Source organism: Talpa europaea, assembly GCF_964194135.1.
Source record: "Talpa europaea genome assembly, chromosome: 14".
NCBI lineage: Eukaryota > Metazoa > Chordata > Mammalia > Eulipotyphla > Talpidae > Talpa > Talpa europaea.
Genome location: NC_140082.1, coordinates 15,286,919 through 15,312,300, shown reverse-complemented (window position 1 = coordinate 15,312,300; position 25,382 = coordinate 15,286,919). Strand labels below are relative to the sequence as shown.

Sequence of the window (25,382 nt, the reverse complement as noted above, 5' to 3'; positions counted from 1 at the left end):
ATGTCACATAAACTATCTGGCTGCAAATACTAAGGAAAACCATTACAGTGGAATCAGGGGGATTAGGTTATCCAATAAAAGTTAAATTATTGCCTTGTTATAAGACTTCTTGGTTAGACTGTAATAACTCTGCAACCCTGCCCTGATTTTTTTCTTATACACAAAAGACCCCTTGGCAGAAACCAGTTATAAAACAGTATTTAAAATATAAGCCCAAGACTAAATCTTCTGTGATCTTAGTTTTTTTAAGTACTTACTCTTTATTCCTGTAGTGTCAAAGGTTTAGCTGAGAAATCTGCGGAAGTGATGCTTGACTGAGAAAAACTCTTAAAACAGGAATATTTGTAGCTTTCTGGAAAGTTTTGTCTGTGCAGTTCTGCAGCTTCTAAAGGCATGCTGAGTCCTGATTGGGTCCATTCTGCACCTGATTGGGTGCAATTCAACATTCTTAAATGTGTGGTTGACTAGTCCACGTTATAACAATTTAAAAAAATGTGTTGTTATGGCATCCTGATTTGTAGAGAAAAATTGTGTGGTAAGATCAAAGTGCTTAACTTATTTTTAGGATATTTGTCATTGTAAAACTACTGGTTTTTCTTTTGCAGATTTTCTTGTGAAACCTTGTGATAGAAAATTTTCTTGGAACAAATTTCATTTGGTAAGCTTGTTTTGTTCCCCCTCCCTCCAACTGTTCTTTCTGTGCCATTTTGAGGTAGCAAAAAATAATTTACAGATTTGTTTGGGGTGTCTGTTGGTATACTTAATTATTTAAATGAGCTATTTATTGTATGTTTTCTTTGCTTGTAAATGTGGTGGGATTTTTTTTTCAGTAGGACTCAAACCAGCTTACTTTTTGCATATGTAATTCCTTATGCTATAATATAGTCTACTGTATCTGAAAACTTGTATTTGAGACTAAGTGGGTTGTAGCCTAAATCTTTTTTTTTTTTAAGATAGTTCTTAACATCATGGATTTCTTCTTAATTGAAATTTGAATATTGTTTTTTAATTTCCTTAAATTGTTACATACCAGTTTTAAAATCAAGGACTTGTTATTAGACTTAGAGGTACTAATATTACATTTAACTAATAAACAAGTTCTAAAAACTTTGCTAGTTCTGTCCCCTCTATGGGCATTAATCCTGTCTTGTCCTTTTTAAAAACATATGCGTATCTGTTACTGTATAATTCTTTATTACTGCCTCTTTTTCTGTTGTCTCTTTAAGAAATTACCTCATTTTAATGAAAATAGAAGTTGTTATGGTTTTAAGTTTTTATTTTTTTAGATCTTTTTTAAAAAAATATTTATTTATTTATTTATACAAGCACTGGGTACAGTCAGAAACGCGGGAGGGTGAGAGAATTCACCAGGGCCAGAGCGGGGAGCAGAGCAGGCAGAAGGACCAAAGTACACTGTTGAAGGGAGCATGGGCAGCAGGAGAGGTCTGCGCGCCATGTGGGACCCTCCTCTGGTGGCCAGGGAGCAGCCGGGGATCAAACCCGTGCTGCAGAGGCTTCAGGCAGCTTCGCAACCCAGCGCTCAACTGCTGCGCCACCGGGGAGGCCCGGTTTTAAGTTTTTAAATGCAAGCAAATTGTTTTAGCTTGACATTGCTTTCAGAATGAGGACCAAGTACACCGTATCATGACATTTTAGGCACTCTTTAGTCTTGGCATCTAGTCTTCTGTGTTGTACCCTCGCCACCCACCTTGCACCTTAGGCACCTTTTGCTGTAGCTACACACTGACCTACATAATGTCTCTCAGATACTCTCCAATGTGCATTTTTTTGGGCATTGTCATTCTTGTTGTGCATTTGATGTTCTTTGTCACCCTTTATCTCAGTAGTTCAGAAGCTGGATGTGTTACAGGACAGGGAAAGGGGCACTCCAGAACCCCCAAACCTGCCTCCTCTAAATAGGTTCTGACACCTGCTGCATCATGCATCAAGACAAAATATATAAGACCTTTAATGGAAAGGAACTTTAATACAATTAGTGTGCAATACAGAAAAGGTAAAAAATATAGTATCCAAATCAAGCACCTAAAGTCACCCATACCCTTGTAGGCAAAATTCTGCTCAAACAGGGTTGGCCTAAAGCAGGGCCTCTGAGGTGCCACAAGTCTAAGGCACCTCCTGGCAGGAACCCATAGAAAAGGGTCAGAAACTGTTAGGCAAGTTTGGGATGAAAAGAGCAAAATCAAGATAAAAGCTGCCATTGTTAACTGCCCTGCAGGTCTCTTACCAACATCTGTTTCAACCAGTCCAGGACCAAAGCAGCAAGTGCAGCTTCTTCACATGTCTCTCTGCTCTATGTGTCTCCTCCAGGTCTTCTTGCTCTCCCCTCCTGCTTCTTTCCTTCCCCATTCTCCTCTCCAGCTTCTTCTCTTCCCTGCTCAACTCCACCCTCCCTTGGTTGGGGCAGGAAACCTGGAACCTCCCCTTTTCCTTGGGACCACCTTGTTACAGATGGTTCACTATTAAAAGCTTGAGTGTTCCACAAAGCTTTCCTTGAGTGCCCAAATAAGAACCCATCTCTGTCTTTTGTACCCTCACTTAGTTATATTTCAGTATCTCTTATCACACCCTGCCTTATTATCTGTTGGGTTGTGAATATCTTTAAGGTAAGATCATATTTAAATTTTCAGTTCATACAAACATACCCTGAGTCCTAGGAAGCTAGTTTCTTCTCATTATAATTTCATTTTAATTAGGATTTTTATTTTTGGGGTGTGTACATGTGTGTGGGTGGTTTAGGTAAGAATAAGTGGGAAGACTAGATTATGTTCTTGTGGGTACTTTATTTTTTCTCTGCTATAGAGTGAAAGATTATATATAGTATATCTAATCTGTCTTTGTATTTCAAATTACTCAGTATCTCATGTGGTTGAGCAATTTGTTTGCAAGTATAACTTTTAGTTATTGAGTATAAGGAATTGAGCAATTCCTTCTTAACAGGTGAGAGACCATATTCAGTAGTAAGATTAAATAATGCATTACTTTGGTAAAAACTTCTTGTAATTACATTGGTAAAAATTTCTCTTAAGCCCCAACCCGGGGTTTGGGGTGGTATGGGAAAGTGGTACTGATGATCAAACCCAGAGAAGCCTGAAGATTATAGCTCTCACATTCTTCTGCATATATTAAGAAAAGTGAAATCATTTGTTTCTGATGCTTAGAAATACTAAGTATTATTTGGCCCATTATAAACTTTTAGAAAAGGAAAGGTAATCCTAACATATTACTTTTCTCTGCAATATTTAATTTTTAAGTTTTACATTGCCATGATAATGTTTATTGATTTTTAACTTTGTAATTATTATTAACTTTAGATATAGCATGAAAGTCATTTGAAAAACAGAATTGTATATTTTTTAAAAAGTTTAGATATAATAGACATGCAATTATTGACATTGCTAGTTGTCAGGTATACAATATTTTTATATATATATATTATTTTGCTATATACTTGCTATATAATATTATATGTGTGCTATATATAATATATATAGCAAAATAATCACCACAATAAATCTAGTTAATAGCCATCACCATTCCATATAATTTATTTTAATGATGAAAGCTTTTAAGATCTCTGAGCAACTTTAAAATATTCAGTACACTATTATTAGCTTTAGTCCCCATAGTCTACATTACTTCCCCATGATTTAAAAAAATTTTTAGCTGGAATTTTTTAAACCCTTTTCTCCCATTTTGCCTGCCCCCACCCCACCCCTATTTCCCACCTCTGCATAAGAATTGGGGTAATAGATACAAGGACTAGTTCAGAGATGTGTGCAAAGATGATTATTGTGGCTTTTTAAATTAACAAAAAATATCCAAATGTCTCAGCAGAATTCATGGGCCAGTTATGATTATATTGGAATATAATGGATATAATTGCAATATAATATTGAACTGCCTCCTGAAAGCATGTACCAGTAAGGAAAGATTTGATACATTAGTTGAAGCAAAAACTTGCAGAACAATGAGTAACAGTAACACCCTCCCACTGTTTTTTGTTTTTTGTTTTTTTTTTTTCAGTTTCTTAGTGTATCTTAGTATGTATATAAAGAAGTGTTTGGATAGAATTATAAAATAGTTAACAATAGTTGTACTTATGTGTAGGTGAAATAAAGGACGCTAAAGAGTGAGAAAGGCAACTTATACTTACTTAAACAAAAAACAGATTTGAGATACAATCCATCTGGTTCACATTTGACTCATTTAAAGTGTACAGTTCAGTGATGCAGAATACTCATGCAGCCATCAACACAATCAATTTCAGAACTTTTCATTACTTCAAAAAATAACTCCAGGTTTTTTTCTTTGTTTTTTTCTTTTTGTTGAAGAAACTAAAACTGAGCAGATGTAGCCACTGACCTGGAGCAGCACTATAATCTGGGAATAGGAGATTCAGAATTGAGTCTCTTCTCCCCCACCCCGACTGGTCAAAATCACTTGAAATATCTAAGTTAATGGAACTTTGCAAAGTGAGATTTTTTTTGATCTCCAGGTACATTTTTCAGTTTTGTGAGGAATCTTATCATTAAAGACAATGGCCAGCAATACCATGAACTCCCATGTGTTGATTGGGAATCTTAATAATCTGATCAGTATGTCTTAATGTAGAGGCACTCTTCTTGAAATATGGTCAAATTGTCGGTTGCTTTGTTCATAAGGGCTTTGCCTTCATTCAATGTGTTAATGAGAGACATTCCCATTGCTGTGGCAGGAGAGGGTGGCAGAATGATTGCTGACCAGATTTTAGATATTCATCTGGCTGCAGAGCCAAAAGTGAACCAAAGAAAAGCAGGTGTGAAACAGTCTGCAGTGGAGGTTCCATGGCTTCTCCTTTGACATGGACTATGGCTTTCAGCAGGATTATTATGACAGGATGTACAGTAAACCAGCATGTGTTCCTCTTCCTGTTGCTTGGGCTGTAGTGTCCTTGAAATGCCAGCCTGTATCAGGAAAAATATCAGGAAAAGGCAGAAATGGCTTCAGTGCTAAGAGTGGATAGCAAGGATCTCCTTCCAAGTCTGGAAAGTTGAAAGGAGATGACCTTCAGACCATTAAGAAGGAGTTGACCCAGGGCCTCCCCGGTGGCGCAGCGGTTGAGCGCTGGGTTGCGAAGCTGCCCGCTGCCTCTGTAGCGCCAGTTCGATCCCTGGCTGCTCCCTGGACACTGGGGGAGGGTCCCACATGGCGCGCAGACCTCTCCTGCCGCCCGCTGCTCCCCTCAGCAGTGTACTTCGGTCCTTCTGCCTGCTCTGCTTTCCGCTCTGGCTCTGGTGAATTCTCTCACCCTCCCGCGCTTCTGACTGTACCCAGTACTTGTATAAATCAATCAATCAATCTTGTATAAATAATAAATAAATAAATCTTTAAAAAAAAAAAAAAAAGGAGTTGACCCAGATAGCACAAAAAGTGTGTTCTCTACTGGAAAGCCTGGGGAAAAAAATTGAAAAGAAACAGAGCAAACTAGGAGCTGGTGTTGATCAAGGATGATGAAAAAGAGGCTTAGGAAGGAGAGGATTACAGAGACAATGCCAATGGCAGGATGACATTTAAGCACATAGTGGGTTTAGAAATCATGTCCCATTATTTCTTTATCTGGGGGCTTGTCTAAGATCAAAATTTTCACCATGTCCTTTCCCCTAGTATCTTCAGTACATGCACAATTTCTTTCCATCCTTGTTCTTCCCATTTTCATTAATTCATATTGCTCAGCAGCTAGTCTTTCTTTTACTTTCTTTGATGCTCCTAGTAGTTACGTTACATCTTACCCTGTAATTTTTGTTTTTAATTTTTCATATATCTTTATAACCTAACAATAAAAAGGATATACGGGTTGTTATCAACTCTCTCCAAAATAATCTCTTTTTCTGCACAGAGCACAATCCTTTCCATTCATACATGAGTTCGCTAGTTGTTTCCCTAACTGCAATGCGAACCTCATTAGTTGAGTAGCACCTGAGAGCAGCTTTGAGTTAGAATTGTGTATTATACGCTATAGAAATGATTTATGTGAGGCTGGTTAACACAAATGTAACAGTGTATTTTTGTGAATGAGAGTTAGCATCCTCTAGAAAAATAGTTTAATAGTTTTAAGATTTGTTTTCTAAAGTTGATTCTGTGGGGGTTTTTTGTGAATAACCTAATGTTTCGTACTTTTTCTCTCAAACAAGTTCATACTAAACCAGGAATTAGGACCAAAAAAGAAAAAAGTCCAAACCTTTCAAGCTATCACCCTAGTTGTAATGGGATTTAGTTTCTAATTTGGTGTCATTGCAGGTCAATAAGTTTCAGTTGGGACAAGTAAATCTGTGATGCCTATGAGAATTTTTCCTTAAACTTACTAAATAAATTTTTTAAAAGATAATGCACATTGATACATTTACTGTATAAATAATACTGGAGTTCTAACAGCTAAAACTTTTTCACTCATTAGATTGGTTCTTCAATAATTGGGGTTTATAAGACAGAGAGAGGAACTCTCATTATGTTAAACTGTTAAAGTGAAAATTTCAAACATATTAAGATAGAGAAAATTGTTTAATAAACCCCCAATTCTTATCTCATTGGTCTTCAAAGTTACCAATTCATTGCCTATAGATACTCCTCATTTTGCCTATTCCTTGGTATCACTTCTTCTGTTCATATTTCAGTTAAACTTAAAAAACACATAACCACAAACACAAAAAATCCCACCATAACTTCAACTTTACAGAAAATTAATAATAATCGTTTAATATCATCATATATTTAGTGCATGATCAGATTTCCCTAAATGTCTCAATTTATTGTGATACTTTGACTCAAGATCTAAATAAGGCTAATATGTTATAGTTGATTCATATGTTACTTTGTCTTTTTTAATCTATAGGTTTCCCTTCATCTTTATTCTTGCAGTTTATTTAAAGAATTTATTTTCCTGTAGTTTTCTATAGACTAGGTCATTTTTTGTATCCTTTATTTCATTAGTAGTTATACAATGGTGATATCTGTTTCTGTCTTCTATATTTGGAGGGATACTTCATCAACTAAACTTGATTCAGCTTTTAGGAAAAGATGGGATAAATATTCTCTCCCCCCGCTCATCAGTTTTCAAAAAAAAAAAAAAAAAAAGAGGTTGGTTATTTAGCATTCTCCAGTGGTGACCAGAGAAAGATACGAGCTCACATTTTAAAAAAACATTGACTTATTTCACTGAGCATAATCCCTTCCAGCTCCATCCATGTTGCTGCAAATGGCATGAGTTTGTCCTTTTTAATTGCTGAGTGGTATTCCATTATGTCTATGTCACATCTTGATCCATTTATCTATTTTTGGGCATTTAGGTTGTTTCATACCTTAGCTGTTTTAAATAGTGCTACAATAAACATATGAGTGCAGGTTTCCTTTCAAGTTAATGTTTTTGTGTCCTTTGGATAGACTGCTAGGAGTGGAATTGCTGGTCAAATGGTAGATCCATTTTTAATAATTTGAAGATTCCTCACAGGGCTTTCCATAGTGGTTGGACCGGTTTGCATTCCCACCAGCCATGTAAGAGGGTTCCCTTTTTTCCACATCCTTGCCAGCATTTGTTGTTGCCAGTTTTTTTTTTAATACGGGCCATTGTGAGGTGGTATCTCATTGTGGTTTTGATTTGCATTTCCCTGATTATAAATGATGTTGAGCATTTTTTCATGTATCTGTTGGCTATTTGCAGTTCCTTTTTGGAGAAGAATCTTTTTAGTTTGTCTGCCCATTTTTTGACTGGGTTGTTTATTTTTGTTATGTAAGCTTTTTGTAGATCTTTGACATCAGTCCCTTGTCAGTTGTATGGAGTACAAATGTTTTTTCCCAATCTATGGGGTGTGTCATCATTTTGGTTATTGTCTTTTTCTTTACAGAAGCTTCTTAGTTTGTAGTCCCACTGTTTCTGTTTTCCTTCATTTCCTTTGCTTCTGGGGATGAGTCCTCAAAGATGTTTCTGAGATGTATGTCATGGAGTGTTTTGCCTATGTTTTCTTCTATATATTTTATGGTATTAAGTCTTATATTCAAATCTTTTATCCATTTTGAGTTTTTGTGTACAGTTTGATAATTTGCATGTAGCATTCCGGTTTTCCCAACAACATTTATTGAAGAGACTATCCTTGTTCCATTGCATGTTCTTTGTTCCTTTGTTGTAGATTAGTTGACCATATATGTGTGGCTTTATTTTTGGGTTTTTGATTCAGTTCCATTGGTCTGTGTGTCTTTGTTCCAGTACCATGCTATTTCAATTATTATGGCTTTGTAGTAGAGTTGAAGTCTGAAAGTGTAATACCTCCATTCTTCCTTCTTTTAGTCAGGACAGCTTTGCTATCAAAGGTTTTTTGGTGATTCCATATGCATTTAAACAATATTTGGTTTATTTCTTTGAAGAATGCCATTGAGATTGTTATTGGAATTGCATTGATTCTGTAAATTGCTTTTGGTAGGATGGATGTTTTGAAAATATTAATGGCTCCCTTACATTGCTCTCTAAGAATTTACTTTGAATATTAAACTCAGACACCACAAAATAACTTGTATCATGGCAGTTTAGCAAACCAGAAATGCTGGCTTTGAGTGAAAATAATTCATTTTTTTTAAAAAGTGATTTACTGAAAGATGATAGTGCTCTTACTCTAGTCTATCTTTGACTTACTATTTGGTTACCTGCACCTCCCCCCACTTCCTTGTTTTAAAAACCAGGTAAAAAAGGTATGAGTTTTCAGATAAATGATTTAGGATTGTGGAGAGCAATAGGCAATTATAAAAACAATTTATTTATTTAGCATACAAGAGCTGGGGGGTAGGCCAGAGGTGGGGGCATGGTGAGAGGATTCACCAGAGATGGAATGGGGAGCAGAACAGGTGGGACTGACTGAAATACACTGCTAAGGGGAGAAGCGGGCTAGATAGGAGAGGTCTGCTGTGCCATGTGGGTAGCTCCCTGGCCGGGGATCGAACTCGTGCTGCAGTGGCTGCAGATAGCTTCATGGTGCTGAGACTTAACCCCTGCGCCACCAGGGAGGCCCAATAAGGCAATTTTTTAATATTTTGTGCACTAAACCAGTTTGATTTCCACAGAAAGGGAAAATGTATTTTCAAATTTAGAGATAACCACATTTTTTTAATTATTACAAGAAAATTTTCGCACTTACAGGTTAGTTTTATTATTGCTTTATTGTTTTGATCTGTATATAAATTATAAACAATTGTATAATTGTGTTACTTTCAACATTTGTTAACTATTTTGCCCAAATAAGATTTTCACAAGGAAAGGTATTATGGAGTTTGGATTTGACTAGTGGAAATTACCTGAGTAGTAATTCACCTTCTTAACTGACTGTGGTCAGGTCTTTAGGTTCATGCTTTATGTAGTTCCTTTAATTAGAGTATGACAAAGTGGAGGGAAAATTAATGCCAATTTTGTCCTTTAAAAAGAAATATTCTTTTTAATGATGCAGGCGTAAAGAAAAGGACCTTGCCAGACACTGACGAAAGGACGGGGATTTCTCCTCCTAATCTGGGCCTCCTGTCATGGTAAGTACAAGGACATAACAAGAAAATTGGATTTGAACTCTGTCCTGACAAGTGAGCACTAAGTGTAGGTCCATTGTTACCCATTTTTGTTTTTGTGAAAAAATCATTTAGGGTTCAAAACTTTTCTTGTTTCCTTTTTAAAATTTCTTACTTAGTAGTAATAATTGTGAAGTATTTTAGTGTGTAGAAAAATTTCATTTCTATTAACGTTAGTCCTGTGAGTTAGATATTGTCTCTTTTTAGTAAGGTAATAAGCAGAATCAGGTTTCTTACTCCTTTTCTAGGAAGCAAAATGTAGTGAAAACTGTGTGTGTGTGTGTGTGTGTGTGTGTGTGTGTGTGAGAGAGAGAGAGAGAGAGAGAGAGAGAGAGAGAGAGAGAGAGAGAGAAAATGATAGAGAGAAAGGGGGGTATGGTAGGGTCATATACACATTCTTTATGAATGTATCTTTCTGGATAGAAACAGTTTCCTGTCCTCCCTATTTTAAGGCAATATTTGTATTCTCAAGAAGGTGAAGCACTTTTGCTGCCTACATTTTTGACTGAGAGCAACATATAAAAGACATTTCAGTCATTTGTGGACCATTTAGGTTCCAGTTCAGGCAGAGAAAATGGAGCAATGTGCCAGCCACATTTGCATCATTCCTGAGACTATGTAAACAGTGCTTCAATGCTTAAAAAAAAGAAATGGTCCTCTGTAATATTGTCCTGCTTCTACCTTCTGATGTTTCCTGGACCCAGGCTGTTTCATACTGGTGCACAAAGAAGGAATTGAAGAGACCATGTTAATTTCAAGCCTCATTAGGGACATGGATAGAAAATGCTTTACAAAATTAAAAGCAAAGTAAAACAAAACAGAAAAGCTCATTGTGCAGAAATGTCATATTAAGAGAAAGCTTAGTTTGTGGGCGTTACAAATTTGCGATGTATCCTATACCCAAAAGCAGCTTTTAAAATTTTAATATTTCTTTGAGATATATTATATTGGTTTTCCCAGTTTTTAATGAGTTGAAAGCATTTGCTTAGTATTTTTATGCTATGTATGCCAGTGCTAATGAATAGCAAATGATGGACTTATGAAAGGCGTTCTGTTCTTATGGGTTGCCCATGACTATACCATATAACTAGCAACAATGTGGTCCTCACCGTGGTGCTGCTGGCTTCTCTGTGGTGCCCTGCTGATAGTCTCCTTGTGTGCTTTATAGATGCTTTTGTGTTGCAGTAGTTGGAGAGCAATATGACCATGTCTTTTTTTTCCATTTCTCAATTTCTCATTAAGACAGCATTATAGCAAGTTTTTGCAAATACTCAGTTTATATTCTACCCCTAAAACCTATGGTTGTATTCCTTTCTAGTCCATCTATTATCTATAGTTGGAAGTAAGACAGTTTTCTGTTTTACTTATTTCAGAATGAATGGAACACTTTTCAGTTGATTTCAGTTTGCTATATTGAATTCCCAATAGAGAAAATTGTTAATTTTTCTCTATATTTTGTGCCGCGGACCAGCACAGCAGTAGACGATGAGGCCACCTCAGGGTTGAGAGAAGCGTGCAGGGTGGTCAGGGCGTCGGCGAAAGAAATGACAAACAGACACACTTCAAGAGTGAAAATCTGAGTGTAATTTTCTTTAAGTTTGTGACTAGTATATATATGTTTTCTAAAAGCACAGGAATGAATATCAAAGAAATTAGCTTGCTCTGGCTCAGTCTATCACTATCAGGGAGGTGATCTACATAACAAGCAATGACCATTATAGAAGAAAGGAGGAAGTTTAGAAAGACAGATAAGGGATTAAAGTTTGTAGTTCTAGGAAGACGGGATAGGATTTTTAGCATTCTTGTAGTGGTTCTTGGTGGTCGTTATCTATTGATAAGCTTCTGCCTTTTCAGGGAACTTCCGCTGCACTTCCTCTGCTTCAGGCTGTTCTCTCCCCGCGCCCAGCCGGATCTAGGGACCATGGCGAAAGCCATTCCTAAAGATCACTGCGGGGAGAGGTGCAGCAGGTAGGGTTTTGCTGTTCTCCCCCTGCGCGCTGGTTGCCCAGCCGGACCTAGGGACGGTTAGCCCTAAAGGTCACTGCAGGGGGAGGTGCAGCATTTTGTAAGTTGCTGAACCAGTGATTTAATATCATCCAATTAATATATCCTATGGTTTAAACATTTAAGTTGTGTTCTTTTGTATAGAAAATTCAGGAGCACTGAATTTTTCTTTTTCTTTTTTAAAAAAATATACTTCTGTACATCTTCTTATACTTCTAGAAGTTCTTAAGTGAGATTGAAGGCTGTCTTTTTTATGGAAGTTAAACATTAAGCATTAGGAAAATGTTTTTTATTTATTTATGCATACAAGAACTAGGGCCAGGCTAGAGGTGTGGGGGATGAGGACCCACTAGAGACAGTGGGGAACAGAACAGGCAGACAGACCCGAACACACTGCTGAGGGGAGCAGCAGGCGAGTCAGAAGAGGTCTGCTGCCCCATGTGGGCAGCTCCCTGGCTGGGGATCGAACTCATGCTGCAGTGGCTGTGGGTAGCTTCAAAGGTTGCATCCCAACCCCCTGCGCCACCAGGGAGGCCCAGGAAAATGTTTTCTTTTGGAAAATCTCAGACCTGAACAAAGAGAGAATAAAATAATGAACCCTCATGTAATTTGTCAATGAGCTACAAGTAATCATCAGTTTGTAGTCACACTTTTTTCTTCTGATTCTCTACACCATCTTTGGATAATTTTGAAACAAACCCCAAGCATTGTATCAAGGGAGAATGTATTTCTGGTGGTCTTTGATACCAACTTAAGAAGAGTGACTATGATTGACCATGGGACTGATAATTACTTTCACTTTTACATTTTGCAAAGTGTTCTTATATGCATTTCACTCTTAGAAGTAGACAGGGCTTTTTAAAATCCTAGAACGCTATATGTGGATTTAGTTAACAGTCATTTGAGCAATCTCTGCTCCCCTGTGTTCTTTCAATATTTCTGACATTGACTTCCCTTCTGAGGAGTGGACTTAAACCTGCATAGTTTAACCAATAGCGGAAACTTCGCATAGAACTGTGGTGACTAACCGCTTTTCAGGGTTTTGCAGGTCACCCCACTGACCTTAACAAAGATTGAAGAGACTTGAGAAGTGCCAGATTCCATGACATTTGTGATGTTCCTTAGCAATTCAAGGAAATTGACCATACGGTTATAGTCTTATAGCCTAGGAGAAATTTGTTTCTAAGTCTCTCATCTGGTCAGTACTTCCCAGTTTGTTTCTTCCTTCCCTTTATCTCCTAGTTTCTTACTCTATCAGCCATCTCAAGTTTGAGCTCCTTTTTCAAATGTGAAGCTCAGAAACTGTAATGAATTAGACACTTTTAATTCAGCTTATATTAGACGAGTAATGTTTTTTGAGTTACTGTTGTTCCAGAAGTCATTGAGTAGTTTGTCCTAATGTTAAGTACTTAGGGATTAAATGCACTTTTATATACAAGGAAGAAAAATTAATTTTCCTTAAAGGTAATGTGAGCTTAGATAATCTTTTTAAAAGAACATTGATTTGGTCTCTGAAAAATGACATCATGTTCTTATCTTGCTGACCTAATTCTCAGTTCTCTTATGTTGAAAATTATTTCATTTTCAGCCACTACTTTGGTTATATACACTGGTCTAGATTAGCACTTGAGTGATTGTGCCAGCAAGAGTAAATTGGTAGGGCCTCTCTGGTGGCGCAGCGGTTGAGTGCTGGGTTGCGAAGCTGCCCGAAGCCTCTGTGGCGCCAGTTTGATCCCCGGCTGCTCCCCGGCCACTGGAGGAGGGTCCCACATGGCGCGCAGACCTCTCCTGCCGCCCGCTGCTCTCCTCAGCAGTGTACTTCGGTCCTTCTGCCTGCTCTGCTCCCCACTCTGGCTCTGGTGAATTCTCTCACCCTCCCGCGCTTCTGACTGTACCCAGTGCTTGTATAAATAAATAAAAAAATCTTAAAAAAAAGGAAAAAAAAAAGAGTAAATTGGTAAGTGACTTCCTTTTTTTCAAATGGCCACCTTATTTGAGTTTTGTGCTATTTTAATTTTTAATTTTTTTTTTTTAATTTTTTTTTTTTTTTTTTTTTTTTAATTTTCTAGAGGCATGTCTTATTTATTTATCTATTTGTTTGTTTGTTTGTTTGGTTTATACATGCACTGGGTACAGTCAGAAGCCGGGAGGGTGAGAGAATTCACCAGAGCCAGAGCAGGGAGCAGAACAGGCAGAAGGACCGAAGTACACTGCTGAGGGGAGCAGCGGGCGGCAGGAGAGGTCTGCGCACCATGTGGGACCCTCCTCCGGTGGCCGGGGAGCAGCCGGGGATCGAACTGGCGCCGCAGAGGCCGCGGGCAGCTTCGCAACCCAGCGCTCAACCGCTGCGCCACCTGGGAGGCCCTTGTGCTATTTTAAAGATCAGTAAAAAATTGGATTATGGACCACTTAAATAATGGGTATCTCTTTAAAGTCATCTTGAAGACAGTAAGAATTTGAGCTGTGAGATAAAAAGTTAATGTGTGCTGAGAAGGCATTTCTCAGAGTGTACTTTTATTTCTCATTTCATAACATTTCTTATCTATCCCCTATTGATTTATAAGAAGGGTCTCTCTAAATTCAAGATTCTTCATATTTTTTAAGTTCAAAGTGAAGCTACTCAGTGTTTAAGTCAAGAGCTAGCTCTTAAGAATGGAAATAAAATTGGTTAAAAAGAAAAAAACCTAACAGAAGAATGAATGCCTTTCAAACATTACTGTATCACCCAAACATTGATCTTAGAGGAAATGATTGGAAAGGGATGAAATGAAACAGATTGATAGAAAACTCTTCATCTAACAGTCATTTTGGTGTTTACAGGACTGAAGCTATTTATAAACTTTGTAATTATATTTTTGGAGGCACTAAGCCACACATATTAACCTTACTACAATGCATTATTAATTTTTTTTACTTTAAGAAACTGAATAGATTTATATAGTTTGCTTTGGAATTATTTGGTTGTAAGCTATAATTTCTTGACAATCTTCATGAATACCTAGCAGTCTTAAGAAGTTGAAGCTATTAACATACTGTTTGTTTCCAAATATAACAAAAGTATTTAATAATTAGTGAAATTTGGTAGTTTTGCATAGAATTTTGTGCATGAACCATTTATAAAGTCCTCATACTTTCATTTTTAGAATTTGAAGCCACTAGCTTCTTTCTACATTTTAAATATTAGACTTAACGGACCCTTGAAAAGCTCATGCCTCAAGATAAAATGGCCCATTATAGAGCATGGAATGGGCCCAGTCAGCTTGTAGCTAAGATGCTGGTTTTATGGGTGGTAAATGGGTGATTTTCATTCAAGTTTTACTATGGCTTTTCATGCCGTAGATGAACACTAGGGGAATGGTTTCAGAGAAAATTTGACTTCAAGTGGAACAGTTTTAACTGGGTATTTGAATTGAAGGATAGTGACCAGTAATTCTCAAACTATTTTGGTCTGAAAATGCTTTGTATATTCTTAATTCGTTGAAGACCCCAAAAAGTTTTCATTTATATAATGTCTGTCACCTATATTTACTAAATTAGAAATTAAAGCTGAGAAGTCTTCAAAATGTTCCTGTATTCATTTTAAAATAACAGCTACAAACTAACAAAATATGAATATTTTGAATAACAATATTGGGCTTAGTAGTTAATAGGTGAATTCTCATTTACTTCTGCATTCAATTGGTTAAAATATGTTGTTTGAAATATATGAAGTAGGGCCTCCCCGGTGGCGCAGCGGTTGAGCGCTGGGTTGCGAAGCTGCCCGCGGCCTCTGCGGCGCTGGTTCAATCCCCGGCTGCTCCCCAGCCACCAGAGGAGGGTCCCACATGGCGCGCAGACCTCTCCTGCTGCCCGCTGCTCCCCTCAGCAGTGTACTTCGGTCCTTCTGCCTGCTCTGCTCCCCGCTCTGGCTCTGGTGAATTCTCTCACCCTCCCGCGCTTCTGACTGTACCCAGTGCATGTATAAACAAAACAAACAAACAAGCAAACAAATAAAGAAAAACATGCCTCTATTAAAAAAAAAAAATCTTTAAAAAAAAAGAATTATTGAAATACATGAAGTAAATCCAGTCTCACACATCTATGTAAAAGAGTATTCTAATAGTTTTTCTATATAATTGTTTATATTTTTCCTGCTATATTATACCAAAACTTGACAAGTAGTAGTTCTTTAAAGCGAAGTTGCAATGAGGAATCTGAAATGATATTAAACTTTTTATATTCTGTTACATTAAAACCATTGGCTGTCTTCAACTTTATTTTATTTTTTTTAATATTTTCTTTTTAAAGATTATTTATTTATTTATACAAGCACTGGGTATAGTCAGAAGCGCGGGAGGGTGAGAGAATTCACCAGAGCCAGAGCGGGGAGCAGAGCAGGCAGAAGGACCGAAGGACACTGTTGAGGGGAGCAGCGGGCGGCAGGAGAGGTCTGCACGCCATGTGGGACCTTCCTCTGGTGGCTGGGGAGCAGCCGGGGATCGAACCGGCGCCACAGAGGCTGCGGGCAGCTTAGCAACCCAGCACTCAACCACTGCGCCACCGGGGAGGCCCTGTCTTGAACTTTAAATGGATCTTTATCCATGCATGATTTTGTGACATTATACATTGGTATTTTGAAAATAATGATTAGGTAATAAAGATCCTTCTAATGTAGACATTTCACTAGGTAAGTTCTTTTAAAAATCACATTCAGTACTATGACCACTGATCTTTTTAGAAAAGTGTTGGGGAGCTGGAAGTTCATGGTTCCAGATAGATGTTCCAAGATTCTAATTTTTGCACAATAGCTTTATTGTTGGCAGTGAATAATGCCTTTGGTGAAAAGATCTGCCAAATGCTCTAGTTGAATTACCATAATTTATCAGTTCTTTCAATTAAAAATGGTACTTAATGAAAAAGTAGCCAGTTCAGCAAGTGAAACACTTGTTCACAGACCTTACCTTACCTATTGAGTCAACCACAATAATTAGTATGCAGTAGGAGTGTTTCATGTGTTTTTCCTATATAGAGACTTTTAACAGTCAAAATTTAATAAAATTTATCAGTTTCTCCTCTTTATCAGTGGCATTCTGAGAGAAATTAGTACCACCACCTTGATTATACTAGGTGCCAGCATTTTTACCTGTGATTTCTTTTTGCATTGTTATTATGAAGGTCATTTCAGTTAGAAAAGGCAAGTAATGTCTTAGCATTATTATGAAAGTGGTTTTGACCATATAGAACCCCTGAAGAGGTCTCAGAATATGCAGACCTCACTTTAAACACCATGTTAGTAGACTATTACTGTGTTATGGTTAAGGATGATTTTGTGTAAAACTGTGTTACTTATAGGTAAGACTTTTTCTCTGAGAAAGTATAAAGAATTGCCGGAATTATAATAAGTAGCATATGTGAAAATGTCCAATATCTGGAGGTTATAGTTAGTGCTCAGTGGAATGTGATACTTTTGCTTTTATAAAATTTGGTGTTACTATGGGGGGTGGGGTGGGTAGGAGGGATTATGGTCAAAATAAGGGGGGTGGGAATTGTATGGGGACTATAACCAAGATGAAAAAGCATACATTGTGCAAAAATGAAAAATGATGTATAAAATATAAAAAACATATTAAAAAACTAAAATTTGGTGTGTAAAGCGATTTAATCATAATTATTTATTTTCCCATCATAATTTATAAAGTCATACTTTCCATTTGATTACACTACTCCTGTTTTTCTATGCCATAAAAATTATGTAAAAGACTACTTTTAAAATACAAATTATAATTAGTTGAATTAAGTGCCATTGAGATTAGAGTTTATTGCTGCTGCTTTTGAAATTGCCTTACTAGAAATAAACCTATTTTGTAATTTGAGAATAAATCAAGGATAATAGTTGATACATTTTGGTTTAGTTGTTAAGCTTACATTGAAAATAATTTATTATGGAAATTTCAGGTATAACCAAAAATAGACACAATGATATAGTGAACTCCCACTTAACCAGTTTCATCAGTTACTGTTCATGGACATTTGTTCCATTTGTACCCCACTCATTTTCTCTCTCTTTTTTTTTTAAAGATTTATTTATTTATACAAGCACTGGGTACAGTCAAATGTGCAGGAGGGTGAGAGAATTCACCAGAGCCAGAGCGGGGAGCAGAGCAGGCAGAAGGACCGAAGGACACTGCTGAGGGGAGCAGCGGGCGGCAGGAGAGGTCTGCGCGCCATGTGGGACCCTCCTCCAGTGGCCGGGGAGCAGCCGGGGATCAAACCGGCGCTGCAGAGGCTGCAGGCAGCTTCGCAACCCAGTGCTCAACCGCTGCGCCACCGGGGAGGCCCTCACTCATTTTCTCTTTACCCTTCCCCCTACACTTTTTTTTTTTTTAAGTATTATTCCTTTATTATAAGATTTTTATTTTATTTATTTTTGCATAGAAGAACTGGGGTGTAGGCCAGAGGTGCAGGGGGTGAGAATTCACCAGAGACAGAGTAGGGAGCAGAACCGGCGGATCCACTGAAATACACTGCTGAGGGGAGCAGTGGGTGAGACAGGAGAGGTCTGCTGTGTCATGTGGGTTGCTCCCTGGCCGGGGATCAAACTCAGGCCTCTGCCTGGAGGGCTGTCATGGTGTTGACTCTGACTTAACCCCTAGACAGTGGGGAGACTGACTACACTTAAAGTGAATCCCAAACCTCACATCATTTCATTCTTAAATAATTCAATATGTAGCTTTCAAAAATAAGGACTAAAGGTAGTAACTTCAAGAGGAAAATAATCACATTATCTTAGTTTCTCATAACAAGTCATGTACCAGCAACTTGTTAGTTTTTTTATAGAAGTGTTCTTTCAGGGCACAGGACCTCTGTGCCTAGGTATTAGAAATACCTAACAGATTAGATGAAACACTTTGGAGGATGATGAATATTTTTTTCCTTGAGCTTTTTGCTTATTGATCTTAGTCATTGGACTTTTCAATTTGATTATGTTCCTAGATGTAGAAAAATCAATATGAATGATTAGGAGGTTTGAAGTTATTTAAAGATTTTGGATTTTTCCAGGATGAAGAGACTCGGCACAGTCTTGAGTGCATCCAGGCCAATCAGATCTTTCCCAGGAAGCAGCTGATCCGGGAGGATGAGAATCTTCAGGTAATTACAGGTTACCTTTGAATGTAAAATACTTAGCATCATGATAGCAATGTAGCAGAGCTAATGGAATGAAGTAATACACTGTGTGTTTTTTCTTAAACCATACTCATAGTAGAAATGAAAGTTTAAAAATCTCTCACCTTATAGAAAGACTGTTTTCTGAGAATCCATTGAGTAATCACATCTGTTATTACTTTAGTAGTCTTGAATTTGAATAACTATGTATACTTAGATCATGTGGTTCTTTCGGTCCACTACCTATTTATGCACTATGTTTTGTTTGAGATGGGATCCATGTGAAGATTTTGCTTTACTGCTTCAGAACTCTGAAGAGTTTCTTCTGTTTTGAAGGTTCCTTTCCTTGAACTTCATGGAGAAAGCACAGAATTTGTAGGCCGTGCTGAGGATGCCATCATTGCCCTTTCTAATTACAGACTTCACATCAAATTTAAAGAGTCTCTTGTTAATGTAAGTGGTTACTAATTGTTCTCCCTCTAAAGTAAGTGGAGAAGGGACATGTGAAAATGTAGTATGCTTTTCTCTCACTTTATTTAGGACTCAGGACACTAGGTTAGGAGGAACTTTTACACTTGATTTTAAATGATATATGTAGTTGTCAGCTGAGGTGTCCATTCTTTAGTAACACTGAATGACTTGTACTAGGTAATGCTGTATCATTAAGCTTTATGAAGGTACAAAGGCTTTTATTCCTCAGTCTTAAGTAGTCACCAGCTGCCTCAGTTGAGATAATTTCCTGAACCTTAATGTCAAATGATGAGATGTACTTTGAGCTCAGTGCAGGTACTTATTATAGGGTGAAGTTATTTTAATAGCTTAGTAGTGTAAGTATAGATGTTAAGTACAATGTTTATTTGCCTAATGGACTGTATGTATTGCTGAAGAAAAGGAAGGCTGTCAGTTCTCAAGAGTACATTTACCCTTTTCAGCTGGGAGGGTACACTTAGTGAATTAGTTTTTGAAGTGCACTGCATCATTAAGAGTTTTCAATGAAATGACAAAGACATAAAAGTTCATGTATTTTCACCAAATGAACACCTCCTTTGCTTGCCAGTATTGTGACTTTTTTGCACTTTGGTTCTAGCAACAGATACGTGTGTTGTGACATTAATGAAAGTTCATATAAAATGACTATACTTTTATTCAGAGTGTGTGTTTTGGCTTCATTTTGTAATTCTTTGAAATTTGTCACCTCAGTTCATTTTATTCAGTGGTCCAAAAGTTACCAGACAGATTCATTGTTCTTTCCTTTGTCAAAAAGACTCAAGTGGCAGTCATTTTCTTTACAGTTGACATTTATTATTTATGTATATGTGTGTATGTGTGTGTATATATATATGCCGTATTCTTTGTAGTTAATCTTTTAGATCTAGGAGCTGTCTGGCTTCTAGATTTGGGCTACCATTATTGCTATTCCATTGGTTTTCTGTTCATCAGCTAAAGACACATAAGATTCATTAAAGAAAAAGGTATGCTGTGCTTTTATACCATGTAGAACTATGTTCAGAAGAACCTATTTGGAACTGGGTAGTCTTGATAGGATGGAAACTCTTAGAAATTCCAACAACCAGAAATCCCGTTCCAGCTATTACTAGCAAAGTAATGACAGAAATAATTAGTAGAACTGCTGAATTTAATTTTGTGTTTAAATAGCTGGGATCAATGAAATACTAACTAAATTGCATGTGGGGAATGATAAACATATCACTACACACTTTTCCTACTGTCACCTGTTTCTGAGCTTACTGGTTTATGGCTAAGTATTTCAGAGACTGTTTATAAATATGTTTGGGAATAGGGTCTGTGGAGAGAGATCATGTTGGATTTGATCATATCATTCACCAAAATCCTTCAGTATTTCTTTTGTTTCTAACTTAGCATGCCATTGGTCTAAATGGTGTGATACTTGGGCCCTGCCAAATTTTCTGATTCTTTTCTTTCCCCTTTCTTTCCATTGTATTAGTAAGACTACTCTCTTGGAACTATTCAGCCACATCTCACATTTCTGGAGTCTTTCTTTTTTTCTAGCCCAGGGACTATGTCAAAACAGATTCAGATGATCACTTCTTGTATGAAGCCTTTATTGGTCCCAGTTCCTTCCCTGACAGTTCATTATACTCTCCTGGTTTCTTTTTCTTGAACACAACTTTACAGTATATATCAGATATGTTACAATTTTTCAATTCATTTTTGTATCTTTAGGATCCAGCATGTCTCTGATGCCATGGTATTCAGTAAATATTAAGTGTGAATGAGGTTAATAAGGCTTTGAAATGGATATTAGATCATTTTAAAACAACCTATTTTTGTGTGAATGGGCCTGTTTCATTATTATATCTCGCAGCAACTGTTTGAGTAGATAATTTACTGAAATTGTTGGTCTCCCATTGTGAATATGACACATGCTTATGAAAACTTACCACTGTTCTTTCTGAGTCATTTCCTCACCTAAAGGTGTTTTCTCAGCATTTTAGCTCTCCAAGGCATGGAGCCCACATGTCACTTAAAAAGTCCAAAATAATGACTTTGAACAGATAATATTGCAGTGACTTAAACATTTCAGATTGAGAGACTGGAAGTTCTCCATAGAAATAAATCACATTAGTTAGTGCTAAGGTTCTTAAAACCTGTGGTTACTCCAAGGAACAATGTTTTTTTCTATACTGGATCCTGAATGTAGACCAGAGTGAGTTGGTGTTGCACCTTCCTCTTTCCCTCCCTTAGCAGAGAAATATTTCAGTAAAATATGTGCAATCATGATACCTCCCTTAAAGGTTATTATATTAAATCAAACACATTTCAACTCTCCAATCCCATATATGCCAGTATATATTGCTGCATCTCCTACTTTGCATCATTTCTGTATGCTTTTAAATCAATACATTTAGCACTTTAGAAATATGACTTAATCATCATGTTTTAAATATCTACTTGATATCATATATTCTATTAATTTCATAGCACATTGAGTAAAATGTGTCTGTAGATACAGATACTATAGATACCATTAATTTAATCCATACACATTCAGTGAATAGCAAGTTACCAGTTCCTAGAGTAAAGAACCTCTGTGGTAGAGTTCATTTGTAGTATTTAATGTTTGAACTGCTTCCATTCTGTGCTTTTCCAAAACTGTAATTTTACATAAATGCAAGTATGTTTCTTTGATGCTTAATTTATAAGCAAATGTTCAAGTGGAATTCATGAAAGTGTAACACTACTTTTTGTTGTGTAATTCAATAGACCACCTCTCAATCTGCTGCTTTTGAAATCCCAGTAAGTAACTGAGAATCCTAGGAAATTACTGCACTTGTGCTTGGAATAAGTTGGTTTTGATTGTCAGATATTCACCTTGCAAATCAGCAAATTTATTCTCTGCATGAGTCCCTTCCCTCTTACTAGACAAAGTTCTGGTAGTACTCTATAATGAAAACTGTTCATGGGGTGAGAATAAAGCCCTCATCTCACCTCATCTCACATAAACAGATAGAATGATAACCCTCAAAAATTAGAAACTGTGGCTTCCCTTGTGGTGCAAGGGTTAAGTCTTAGCACTATGAAGCTGTCGGCAGCCGAAGCAGCATGAGTTCCCCCGGCCAGGGAGCTAACCCACAAGGCGCAGCAGACCACTCCTGTCTCACCACTACTCCATTAAGCAGTGTATTTCAGTCAGTCCACCTGTTCTGCTTCCCACTCTGTCTCTGGTGAATCCTCTCACCTTCCCCCCTCCCCCACCTCTGGCCTACACCCCAGCTCTTGTATGCATAAAATTTTTAAAAAGTTAGAAAAAAATTAGAAACTGAATTTCAACCAGAAATTGTTAAATTAGCATTAGTATTTAAAAGGACATTAAAACTTCCAAAGATGGAAGTATAGCAGCTGGAAATATCTTCTATAGCACTTTTTTTTCATATTTCCATTGTCTAAATATATACAACAAAAGTGTTTGTCCCCCATGCTTCAGGAGGTGGTTATTGTTTGCATTTTAGCCTCAGTATTCATAAACTGTAGCAGAGTCATCTGAAACCAGGTCTGGGATTGTGACTTGTAAATATCAGTGATGAAAAATAAAATATCTGGGTTTAAAACTGTGATGGTCTTCTTCTGACTGGTTTTTAATTGAAAAGAATCAGTGCCCACATATTTTACAGCTTATTACAAATTTAGGTTTAGACTCATTGCTTGTTTTATTTTCACTCTGTTAGTGCCATTTTTACTTCAAATGTGTATAAAAGATTAGTATTTCTCATTTGGGTTATAACTTTTATTTTTTAAACATTGATGTTATTCTACTTTTAAATTCTGGTGCTGAAAAATAATGTAAATGCAGGCACACACACTTAGAATGAACTGAGGTAAATGTAATAGGGTACGATAGCATAAAATTACCCATCATACCGGCATGTTACAGTACTGTACATCTTTAATACTTGTGCATGTGTATTACATTTTTTAATGTCTGCCTTTCTGCTTTTTTGGATTGATGCTTTTAGAGGTTTTTAGTGCCCGTTATGAAACTTTTTGCCTTTGGAGAAATTAACAGCACTGAGTGTGTTTTAATGCATTGTTTTGAGCATGACTTTGGTGGAAATTATAAGCGGAAAAGCATTATAAAGAGAGATGGAATTACCTGGCAAGTATAAAGTAGAGGAGAAAGGAGTTGCTCATTTGGGTTATAAAAAGAGCTTAAAAAGAAAATGAGTTGCCACAAAGCATATCACCAGGCTATAAAACATATCAATGTACTTCAAAGAAGATTCAAACGCAATTTTAGATTTTTTGTTACCCTTCCATATCTATTTTTTTCTTGAGATTCCTGGTAGGGAGGCCACTTAATTGTGAAAGAATTAAAACAGATCTCATACAGAAGGGAAGGGCACTCTTAGAGGGCAAAAAGAGAGGTGCACTATACATAATGGAAGGAACCTTGGCTAGAGGACATGGAGTCTCTTCCTAACTTTGCTGGTAGCTTGTAATGTAATGGTTTAATCTTTCTGGGCTATAAAGTAGTATGGCTCTTGAATATGTAATTCTTTGCTTGTAAGGTTGATTATTGTGTATGTCTAGTTACAGAAAAGGTAAGGCATACTCTTCAAATGTAAGGAAAGTTAAGAAGCTTAAAGCAGTGGAGTGAACCTGTAGAGAAACTTAGTACGTTTTGGTTGGATGTGGGAAGAAGAAAAGAAGACCAGTTCTACCTTAATAGAAGAGGCAGCAGTCTGTGCAAATAACTCTGAAGGGAGGAATGTTGAAGGAAAGAAAAGGGGAGATGTTTACTTGATATAAAGTCAAATATTTCTCTTTCACATATCCCTGTTCTTGTTGCATGTGACTGCATGAGCATTAAAATCTGCTGTTTTCCATATCTATAACTTGTGTACATGTTTGTTTTGGTGACTTGCTAGAATCTGCATACTAGCAACCAGCATTTTAATTTTTCCTTAAATTTGCAATGTTAAAACAAATAAAAATTGTGTATCAAATGCATTTTAGGTAGCAGGTATTTTGTATTTTCTGAAGTATTTCATTCTTATTCTGGCAGTCTGGATACAGTCTGATAGGAAGGATGTAAAACTTAATATTCTTTGTAGCAAAGACTGGTCCACTCCCTCCAAAAGCTATTAACAGTTTTATTTGGTTTTCAGGTTTCCTAGCTATAAGGAATACTGATCCAAGGGGACTTGGGTTGCTGCAGGAGACTGCTGATAGAGCAGCTTCTCATGTAGACATGTCAAGCTCACGCTTTACCCTAGGCTCTTTCCATTTCCCGTGCATGGGTCTTCCAAATTGTCATCTGTGACTTTCTATGTTGTGACCATCCAGAGAAAGCGGAGACTGGTTATATATAGTAAGGTTGGATGCTTGTTCAAGGAAGTCAGGAAGCAGATAAAACTGAGATTAGAACACAAGCCTCTTGATTGTTAGCCTGGTGGCCACTTATTTAGGGGTGGAATGGAGCGGGGGAAGAAGGTTGATTTAAAAAAACAGTATGAGAATCTGTTACAGGCCCCCCAAAGGGCTGGTTTGATAATAAATCAGTGTCATCATCTAACCTCTATCTTCTTGGTCTCCTATTCCTCCTTTACAATTTATTGCTACTGATACACTGTTGTTTTTTTCCTTCTTAAACATACAGGTCTTGGAAGAATTTTTGCCACTTCAGCTGCAGTTTCTTTAGTTCCTTGGGGCTAAGGACTTAAGCAAAATCAGAGGGCCAAAAGCTCCTTTTTTCTCAGAACACAAGCAATATTTTCTAGACTTTATTCCTAGTCCAGTTACAATTTTGTAGACTATAGACTTAGAACCCAAAAGGCTTTGGTCATGAGTTAGAAAATCCCAGCCATTTATCTGGCTCTTACTGTTTTGTTTTCATCTCTTTCCTGCCCCAGGTTCTGTTTCTTTGTCCCAGACATCCAGCACTGGGCTTATTTTTGATTGCTATGTTCTTATGAGAATTCTCTGCTGACTCTGGTAACTGCGTAGGTGGGCAATGTTTGTAGGAAGCATGTTTCTGAAACTGGCTCAGCTAACATGAGGGCTATCCTGGACAGGCATCACTCTTAATTCTTTGTTGGAGGCGATACATCCCTCTTCTCATGCTAAATTAATTTTCACAACTCTCGAGAACCACATTT

The 25,382-nt window shown here is 37.2% G+C and overlaps 1 protein-coding gene across 1 annotated transcript in view; it reads left to right on the top strand.

Moving 5' to 3' along the window:
- Positions 1 to 25,382, top strand: part of MTMR3 (myotubularin related protein 3) — a gene marked incomplete at both ends in the record, with an annotated part of 119,335 nt that overhangs the window by 54,466 nt on the left and 39,487 nt on the right. Inside the window, 3 exons of the mRNA XM_084253215.1 lie at positions 18,640 to 18,729; positions 19,081 to 19,197; positions 21,991 to 22,023. Of these exons, the coding sequence (XP_084109341.1) occupies positions 18,640 to 18,729; positions 19,081 to 19,197; positions 21,991 to 22,023 (240 nt within the window). The remainder of the gene's footprint in view (positions 1 to 18,639; positions 18,730 to 19,080; positions 19,198 to 21,990; positions 22,024 to 25,382) is intronic.